The sequence below is a fragment of the Eurytemora carolleeae genome, unplaced genomic scaffold (assembly GCF_000591075.1).
Source record: "Eurytemora carolleeae unplaced genomic scaffold, Eaff_2.0 scaffold218, whole genome shotgun sequence".
Classification (NCBI taxonomy): Eukaryota; Metazoa; Arthropoda; class Copepoda; order Calanoida; family Temoridae; genus Eurytemora; species Eurytemora carolleeae.
The window spans coordinates 308,964-319,878 of NW_019396368.1; the positions used below are offsets into that span (position 1 = coordinate 308,964).

A 10,915-nucleotide genomic window follows, 5' to 3' on the forward strand; every position below is an offset into this window, starting at 1 on the left:
TTAAACATTCTGTACAACCAGGTATACAGGGGGATTCATTAAACATTCTGTACAACCAGGTATACAGGGGGATTCATTAAACATTCTGCACAACCAGGTATACAGGGGGATTCATTAAACATGCTGTACAACCAGGTATACAGAGGGATTCATTGAACATTCTGTACATCCAGGAATACAGGGGGATTCATTAAGCATTTTGTTTAACCTGGTATACACAGGGATTCATTGAACATTATGTTTGTTTTTAAATTAATTATTTAATTTACATAATTAGAAGTTTTGAAGCTTTTTAAAGGCCTTTGGCACTTACCTTAAAAATTTAATTGTAATAAATTTTAAATGTACATTTCTCTTTTAAATAGCAATTAATAGAAGTTTTGTCTAAATGCAACGTTTATGTTTATCCCAGGTATGCACTTAACGAGTAATTATGGTTCATGCTTCCATGATTTTATACTAGACTGCAAAAGTTTAAAACTATATACAAAGACAAATTTCTAGAATTAAAAATTAACTACCCACTCTCACATTTTAAATAAATTCACTCGCTTCAAACTTGAGTTTTCATATTTCAATATCTTTGCAACTTAAAGGTGTAAACCTTACTATCTGTGATAGTTGATTTAGTAGCATAATTTGAAATATTAAAACAGGTTACAATATTACTAGCTTGTTAAACTCCCACCGTTTACCCGCACTGTGTTAAATTACGAATTGGCTGTTGGCTTTTTTTCCTTATAAAAGTTGACCCACTTAGAATCATAGAATCTCAAAACCAAGCTAAGAACATTCCCGTGGTTTTCCAGAGGTTTCCAATCAAAATTTGGGGCAAATTGGTCATGGGGTTCCCTAGTTATGATCGGATATACAAACAAACAAACAGACAAACAGAAACTACTACTTTATCAGTTCATCCCAACACTTCGGAGTAATCGAAAGAACTTTTAAAATGTTGTTTTCTTAACCAAAAATAATGATAATTTCGTTTTTAATTAAATGTTTTATGAAGCTCTTAAAAACTATTCCCACATTTTTGATGGGTGTATTTACTTAGTTCTATGATTATTTTGAGATTTAGGCATAGATTAAAAACAATATAGTTAGAACATTAGATGTCGTCTTTTCAAGATTTTAGGGTTTTTCGTTCACAATAATCCTCAGGCAGAAGCCCACAAGCGATACACATGCTTTCTCTCTGTCTTCTGCCTCAGGGTTCTTTGAACAAAAACCCCATAAATCTTGAAAAGACGACACCTGTGTTAGTATCTGTATTGTTACAAATCTATGGATTTAGGTATAAAAGTAAAAAACCCATTGAGAAATTGTCAAGACGACATTCCATAAATTCCTTCGATTGCTTCAAAATTCTAGGTTGAACTGAGAACGACACATTTTAACCATGGTTAATTTGGATTTTAACCATGGTAAACTGAAGGAAGACGACATATTTTTGTAAAATTATTGTTATAGTTCGCGGCATCATCGCAGCTTAGATTTTTAACTACCCTGGGTTAAAGTGGGTTTAACCATGGCTAAACGGACGCGCTCTCCGTTAATATGTTTAAAATGAGAGCCAAACCAAACCATCAATTCTAGCCATAGTAGAAATTTTATTATGGTAAAACAAATATCTTAAGCTCCGGTGTCTGTAAAATAGATATAAGGATTACAAAATTAGATTTTTGACGCGGATTTTCAGTTTTCAGTTTAATTTGAAAGAGATTGACGCGGCCAGCTCATATCTTATCTTCCTGAAACTAGGACTTTAAATTGTCCAATGAGCATGGGAAAACAGACCCATTTCACCAATTTAGTAATTCAATAAGTGTCTGATCTAGTAAAACTATTTGCTTTGTAACAACACCAATACATATATTACTAAAGTAGTCTGCATGAGAAAGTGAAAGTGAGAACCAGAAAACTTGGGCTTATAGGAAATGGTCTTTGCTCACTTCAGAATTGTTGTCTCTCATGCTAAAATGGACTATTTTAAACAGTGAAACCCTTAATAACGAATTCATCGGATGGATTTATCAAATGTCGTCTTAACAATTTTTCAATGAGTTTTATACTATATTAAGTAAATTTCATTATTTTAGAATTTTAGAAGAGTTACATATAATCATTTAATTAAAAAAACTAAATATTTGCAACATTCCATTATCAGAAAGTGAAGAATACGACATTTGATGAATTCTTTCGATGTTTTTCGTTATTAAGGGTTTCACTGTAGTAGATTTTAATTGTAAAAGTCGTCTTTATGTTCCAAACGTTCTGGTTCATAACTTTGAACATTTTGACCAATTTGCCTCAAATTTTGCTGGGGGTAACTCGGTAGGTCCATGGGAATATTCTTCATCATAAGCATGGGTTGACTTTAATAGAGAATGTTTGAATCGCAGGAACAGCCGGGTTCCCAAGCTAACACATTAATAATAATATGCTTGATCCACAAAGTCGTATTTACATAATAAGATAATTTTACAAAGTTTCTAGATTACACCCTTGAAACCAAACATCTTTAATTATAGTGTTTAAAAGATGACGATCAACTTTGTAGTCTTGGGTATATGTATATTAGGGGGATGTGAATTTTCAAAAATAAAGCAATTTGCTTGAAACCATTATGGCGATAGTCAATTGTTATGTAAAAAAAACAATTCTAAGAACAATTTCGTTATGACACTTTTTGATTGGAGGTCGTCTTTATTTGCTAACTGGCAATGCAAGGTTTAACCTATATATACTCTTTTTCATAAATCTGTTAAGCAATATATGTTTTTAATAAAAGATTACTAATTTAAAGATTTATTAGTTTTGTATGATAACATTTTTTTCTCACAAACCTTTTATTGAATCCACTGGAGTAAGGTCTCGAAGGGGTTTGAAGTGTCTCAAAGGGGTTTGAACGGGTCTTGAAGGGATTTGAAGGGTCTCAAAGGGGTTTGAAGGGTCTCAAAGGGGTTTGAAGGGTCTTTTACTTTTACTTTAAACAGTATGAAAACTTTATAAAACAAAAAACATAATAAGAATTTTAACAATTTTGCCATAGTTTGGCTTAAACTTTAAATAGGGTTCCAAACGGAATTCCGTTGCGCGCAATGTTTGTTTCCACTTGCGCCATTTTATTGCGTGGAATTGCGCAATAAAATGTTATACTAACTACATTTTTGAATGCACGCCTGATTTAGCTGTAGCTGAAGTTACTACTGTGAATTATCATGAAAAATAAATTCAGACTGCCAGTGTCCAATCATATAAATGTCTCAAAATTATTTCATTTTGATAAATTCTTGTTTATGTGGTTCAATTCATTATATTTTACAATATTTTATTTTATTAGAAAACGTTTTAACTGATTTGGAAAAATGTGAGTGGTCCGCGCCATTCTTAGATAGTTGCGCGAGCCGCAAGAGAAATAATCAAATTCAAAACAAATTAATTTAAAAATATTATAAAATATAAACTATATATAAATGTGGCGAAAGATAATCGATGACTATATGTTGTAATATCTGAATGATTAAATTGATTTTTTTACGGTCTAAGTCATAGGTTGCAATTTTCTGATTTTGTATGGGCGTTAAGTTATTCGTTATTAGACGTCCTTAACAATTTTCTCCTTATAGACGCAACAGATAGAAGTAAGATTATTAGAGATCAAAAGCGCTTTTTTATCGCATTAAGCCTATACACCCTTTCATTTTTCGCGAACACTCCCTTTAAAGAGTTTAAACTATTTTGTTAAATATATTTATTTAGAAAGTTATTTTTTTCTTATCTTTTAAAATTAAAGCCATTTTTCATTAGTAATTATTTTTCAATATTTGTGTGGATCATTCCTAGATCATTTTTTATCCTGAACCAGTTTGAAGTTATTTTCACCGCTGTACGTTTTGTGGTCCTCAGGTTAATTTGTGCTCTCAACGATTCACAACGGTACCCTTAATATCACAAGCCTTTTTTTCAGTTGTATCTTAAAAAGTGTGAGAAGGTCATAATTTTCAGTTATCAAACTTTTATATTAAACGTGTCACGATCATTGATATTGGTAAAGATAGATAGATACCATCGGAGTAAGGCAGGGTGAACACTATTTAATTGTGTTCAACACAAATTGTTATACATACAATGTATGCAAAGAAAATTGTCTCTATTGGTATTTTTGTAAGTTCCTCAAAACTAGTCGAATATCTTGAACATTGACAGACTTTGCCACGTATATTCGGCTTAAATTATCAGAGGCCGTTCCTTCCATAATCTACATTAGTCGACAACTTGACGTCTTCTATATTGGTCGTCAAGTGACGGAGAAATTATCTATCTATCAGATAAGAATTTAGCATGAGACATCTAGTGGCCAACATATCGTCCCTTAAAGTAAGTGAACTACACGACCAATATCTATAGAGAGAACGGACTCTGGGAGGTTTAATTTTGGATTAAAGAGAACGTAAAAAGGAAATTAAAAAAAAATTTTATTTGTTTCTTAATTCTAGTTGTGGTCTGCTGGTAGTAAACTTGAAATCCCGAACCTTGGTCCACCTGATCTACCAGACACAGAATATGTGAGTCTAGATTCCTGTCCATTGCCTTAGAATTTGTTTATATATTCATTGTATTAATTCGGTATTATTATAACTACTTGGAGAAATTTGACAATGATTCCCCCTGGGGGCCCTGAGTCACTTATTATTTTGGTATTTTAATCCTTACTAATTGGGATTGGGATTTATTTTAACTTTTCTGATCTTTTAACAATATTTGTTATTCAATGGGATCATTCTAAAGCAGTCTTTAAACTATGTGATCAATTTTTTTGTATTTGATTTTGTTTTATTTTACTTGATATGATTTGNAGTGAAGAATTGTAAATGTTAAATACCAAGTACATGAACCTTCTGTGCATTTCATATTTTACAAGAATTGTAAATGTTAAATACCAAGTACATGAACCTTCTGTGCATTTCATATTTTACATTTTCTAAAATTAGGATTGATCTTGGTGTAATTGCTCCTGATGCAGCTGTTGTTGCTTCTCTCAATTTTGTTTCTTATGCCATTGTTGTGCTTATTGCTATCTTTGCTGCTCCTGATATTGTTGCACTAGATGATTTGTTGCTTTTGCTGCTCTTGTTATTGTTTTTGTCGCTATTGGTGAGCTTGTTGCTCTTGTTGCTCTAGTTGCTTTTGTCGCTCTAGTTGCTCTTGTCGATCTTGTTTCTCTTTGTACTAGTGTTGATCTTAATGTTGTTGCTATTGAACTTTCTATCCTTGCTTTTTGCTATTATTTCTCATAATGAACTTTTTTCTTGTTGATTTTTTGCTCTTGTTGCTATTATTGAACTTTTCTCTCTTGGTGAACTTGTTGCTATTATTTCTCTTAATGAACTTTTTTTCTTGTTGATTTTTTGCTCTTGTAGCTATTGTTGAACTTTTCTCTCTTGGTGGACTTGTTGCTATTATTTCTCTTAATGAACTTTTTTTCTTGTTGATTTTTTGCTCTTGTTGCTATTGTTGAACTTTTCTCTCTTGGTGGACTTGTTGCTATTATTTCTCTTAATGAACTTTTTTTCTTGTTGACTTTTTGCTCTTGTTGCTATTGTTGAACTTTTCTCTCTTGTTGGACTTGTTGCTATTATTTCTCTTGTAGCTCTTGTAGCTCTTGTTATGTTTAAATGTTATTGCTATTGCTATTATTACGATTAGGGATCCAGTAGTATTTATGGATGAACAGTTAAATCTCAGTTTTCTTCAGACATTAAAAACATCAGGTTTAGATTATTTTACCTTAAAATATAGAACTTTTATCTGAATTTTGATTTAGAATAAAATTTCCTTGCTTGCAAGACAGTTCAGATTTAAAACGTGTTTTTTAATGGAAGTGTTCGTTAAAAATGTAAGGTGGTAAAGGCTTACAGCGAAAAAATATCGATGGTGATTGCTACTAATCTTACTTTTATCTGCACCATCCATACAAATTCAGGAAGTTGCAATAATTGACTCTGATCGTAAAATCAATTTAATTCCAAACAAATCATTCTGATAATACCACCGTTTATCATAGATAATTTTTGACGCGTTCGTATATAGTTGATTTTTCATAATATATATATTCTTCTAACTATCCGAGTGTTATTGAGAATATGAATTTCTTGGATTTTAGATAGCGAAGACGATATTTTCAATCCATGTATTATTATCCTCGGCGAATTTGATTTCAACTCTGGTATCTAAATCCAATGCCAACTTTGAATTTATAGTGCCGGTTTTTATTCGTCGTAAGTCTATACCCCCTTTTAATTTTTCGCGAACACTCCCTTTAAACATCACTGTTGTACATTGTGCTTTTAGGATCTCTCAATATCGATGTTTGAGGAAATGTCAATTTGAAAGTTTTTTCAACCATTTTTTATGTTAGAAAAAATCAAGTGCTTTCATTTATTTTCAAAGATCAAATCTGTAAAAGCCATAAGCTGTGAAAAATCAAGATTTAATCAAATGTCAATTTCATAAATCATCAATGATAAAGTAGAATGTGTCTTGTCATGATATTAAAAGGGTGTTTCCGTAATATTTTTATAATATTTTAGGAAAAAAGCTCGAGTTTCCGATTCTTACAAGCAACTTCTTCAGGTGGGATAAATTTGATCTAAAGACTAATAAGACAATTCTCTTTGTTGAGATCGCATATGGTGAAGAATTATTAACTAAAGACTAATAAGACAATTCTCTTTGTTAAGATTACATATAGGAAAGAATGCTTAACTAAAGACTGATAAGATAATTCTCTTTGTTAAGATTACATATGGTAAAGAATGCTGCTCCCGGACTAAACCTGGATCCTAAGAAATCTTCTTTCAAGAAACTATCAAAATTTTTGGCTGTGAAGGAGAAGGAAGGAATCATAAAAGTTAAGGAACTACAAAAAGGTCAGTTGATGAGATTTCTTTCATTCATTTTTTTTGTTTGGTCGGTTGGTTAGTTGGTTGATTGATTAATTTATTAATTAATTAATTCATTGATTGCTTTATTGAATGTTTCATTAATTTATTCATTGACCGACACCATGATCATTGCTTGAAAGGTTCATTAATCGAATCATTGACTGATTCATTGACTGATTCATTTTTTGATTCATCGATTCCTTTATTCATTGATTTATTTATACATTTATTGAGTCATTTATTGATTAATTGATTGATTCATTGATTACATCATTAATTTATCGATTAATTCATCGATTGATTCATTGATTAATTCGTTGATTGATTCGTTGATTGATTCATTGATTAATTCATTGATTAATTCGTTGATTGATTCATTGATTAACCCATTGATTGATTCATTGATTGATGAATTGATTAATTCATTAATCCACTCATTGGTCAATTTATTCACTGAATCTCGTAACTCTTGAGTAGACATATTCATTAATCTCATAAACCTGATGTAAACATGTTGTTTGATCTTATGTTTGAGGACATTTCTTAAATCTGAAAACCCTTGAAAAAAAAAAAAAAAAAAAAATATTCCTTGATATCATAAACCTGAGGTAAACATTTACTTTCATCTTATGATCTGGAGTAAACATTTCTTTAATCTCATAAACCTGCCAGTAAAAACATTCTTTGATCTAATAATCCTTGAGTAAAAACATTCTTCGATCTCATAATCCTTGAATAAACACCTTCTTTAAGCTCAAAATCGCGAGTAACCTATATTCTTGAATCTTATAACCCTGAAGTAATCACATTTTTGAATCCTATACCCTGGAGTTGACATACTATTGAATCTAATAGACCTGAAAGTGACCATGCTCCTGGGTCTTATGATCCTGGACGGAGTTAACCCATTTTTGAATATTTTAAATCTGGAGTAGCATTTCTTTAATCTCATAAAACTGCAGTAAACGCATTCTTTAATCTCATAATTTTTGAGTAACCAATAAAAAATCTCATGATCTGGAGTAACATTTCATTAATCTCATAAACCTGTAGTACACCCATTCTTTGATCTCATAACACTTGAGAAAAAATTTCTTTTAACTCAAAAATCTGCGATAAAAATATTTTTTGATCTCGTAATCTGGAGTAACATTTCATTGATCTCAAAATCTGGAGTAAACATTTTTTAAATCTCATAATCTGGAGGAAATCTATCTTTAACCCCATAAATTTGCAGTAAACAAATATTATTCGATCTCATAAACCTGCAGTAACCCTAGCATTTAATCTCATAACTCTAAAGTAAAAATATTCTAAATTCTTATAATCTATATAAACATATAATTTAATCTCATTTTGTTGGGCCAGAAAATCTGTTTTACTATTCTAAAATTTCTGACTAAAGGTCATATCTTTCTGAAAATTTGCGAAAATCGCCATAATCATTTGAACGACCATGAAAGATTAATGAATTTATCTATTTTGGTGTCAATTGTCGAGTTTAGCAGGTAAATGTTGACTCGATGTCGGACAAATCAATTTGTAAAAAGCTTTAGGTTTATGATGAAAGATATCTTTATAAATGAACATTTAAGAATTGAAAATTTCAAAATATCCAGCTACATATTTCTTATGTACAATGGATTTTAAACGGATAGTTTTAAACTAGAAATTGTAAATAAAGAATCTTGCTTTAATTGATAGCTGCTGTCAATTTTTTTAAAAAAAAACTAAATTTCCTGGCAGAATTTCCTAGATAACCATTGTTCAGAAAATATACTAGGCTGAGGGTGGATATAGATCTGCATACGGATAAGCTCTGGCTCTGTGATCAGGTTTAAAGATTTAAGATACCAGTAATAAGGTATATAGAAATAACCGTTTATCAATCAATCAATCAATCGATCAGGTTTAATTAAAAATACAATCAATAAGCTCATGATCTGGACTAAACATGCTTTGATCTCATAATCTGGAGTACATTTTTTTAATCTCATAGAAGGAGGAAATAGATCTTTAACCCCATAATTCTGCAGTAAACAAATGTTATTTGATCTAATAAACCTGAAGTAACCCTAGTATTTAATCTTGTAACTCTAAAGTAAAAATATTCTAAATTCTTATAATCTATATAAACATATATCCTGAGCCCGTTCTCTCCTGAGAAAGTGGTCGTGTAGTTCACGTACTTTGGGGGACGATAAGTTGGCCACTAGATGTTTCGTGCTGAATTCTTATCTGATAGATAGATATTTCTCCGTATATTTGACGACCAATATAGAAGACGTCAAGTGGTCGACAAATGTAGTTTATGGAAGGAACGGTCCTTTTGCAATAGCCATTTGAAAGGCCGGTTCTGCAGCCTTCTTATCCCTATCATCGTGTCAATATCTCGGCCATAACTAAACTTGAATGATGGGCATGACGGCCATAGACTAACTTGAAAGGTGGGCACGACGGCCATAACTGAAATTGAACGATGGCACAATGGCCCTACTAACTTGAATGATAGACACGACGGCCATAACCTAATTTGAAAGATGGGCACGACAGCCATAAACTAACTTGAATGATGGGCACGACGGCCATGAACTAACTTGAATGATGGGCACAACGGCCATAAACTAACTTGAATGATGGGCACAACGGCCAAAAAACTTACTTAAACAATGGCACGACGGCCAAGTAAAACTCTAAAACATATCACTACAAGATAATTGTGTGAATGCTTATATATTCAATATTTCCCGTTAAAAACTGACTTTCAGTGCTGTGAACCATCCTGAAATAGTTTAAATTTAAGCCCCTAGAACGTGTGGCTTTTGTCGGGCTGCGAGAAAAACTGATCTCGGAACAGACGCGGCAATACAACGAAAAACAGATTTTCGTCGTCTTTTCTTGAATTTGAACTCGGACCCGCATTTTGTCCCTTGTCGCATTTCGCCATGCCTTTCCACCGAAATCATCACATTCCATGTTTTTGTCCCAAAACAATAAATAACGTTGCATGTACTGTCAACAGAGAACAGCTGATTTGTATTGTATTCAATGACCCTTTATCTGAATAATTGGTAACATAGCAACCGACCTATGTGGTTAAATGGGACTAGGCTCTATGACCATTCATCGTTTTATAAGGATAAAGATTAATAAAAAGATAATTTAAGAAGCCGGAAGGAAGTTTGAATAGGGTGGAATTATTTGTGTACAGTGTGTTCAAATTATTGCGCATTTAATATCTAAACCATTTTTAAATAAAATCTTAGAAGATAGTCATGCATTCTAGTCATAGAATAAGGGAGACATCCTCCCCCTCTAGACAAATCATGATAGGGTTAAGGAAATTTAAGTTTGTTAACTATAGTCATTAACTTTAATTGCATCTTTTGTTCTAAACGCGGTACGTCCGCGAATTATTTTTAAATTAAACTTACATAAAACCGATTAGAACTGAGGAGAGAAGGAATATAACTGAATGAAGATCTGCTGAAGACCACATGATGTCAAAATCTAGTCTTAATGCCTTATGCATTGAATATTCATTATGATCACATGATTTTCAAGCAAATATATTTTTTTTCTTTTCGGAAATGCTATATTTGAATATCGTCATATTTATTTCAAAGACGACTTTTATGTAAGATAAAATTACTTACGGCATTTGGCGGAATTTTTAAAATTTCGTCAGTTACAAAAAGATTAGTATTGCACGTAGTGAAGAAACCCGGTTTTGAAACGTGTGAATACTGGTTCTAGATCGATTTATTCCACTTAAACTCCTTGGTAATTTCCTAGTATACGATTTTTGGACCCCCCCCCGCCCCCCCCCTCCTATCAATTTTGTACATGGGTGTTACATGAAGTTTCTTAACTTAACCTAACCCGTGGCCGCAGCGCTCGGCCCCCTAGCCCATCCTAGCCGCAGCGCTCGGCCCAGAAAGTATCTTAACCTAACCTAACCCTAT

The 10,915-nt window shown here is 32.1% G+C and overlaps 1 protein-coding gene across 1 annotated transcript; it reads left to right on the forward strand.

Annotated features, from left to right (window-relative positions):
• The first annotated feature begins 5,670 nt into the window (after positions 1 to 5,670).
• LOC111701864 (eukaryotic translation initiation factor 2D) lies at positions 5,671 to 8,766 on the forward strand. The gene is made up of 4 exons (XM_023473325.1): positions 5,671 to 5,777; positions 6,597 to 6,639; positions 6,805 to 6,970; positions 8,734 to 8,766. Exons 1-4 carry the CDS (start codon positions 5,729 to 5,731, stop codon positions 8,764 to 8,766), a joined length of 291 nt encoding a protein of 96 aa, XP_023329093.1. The 5' UTR covers positions 5,671 to 5,728.
• The last annotated feature ends 2,149 nt before the right edge of the window (positions 8,767 to 10,915 follow it).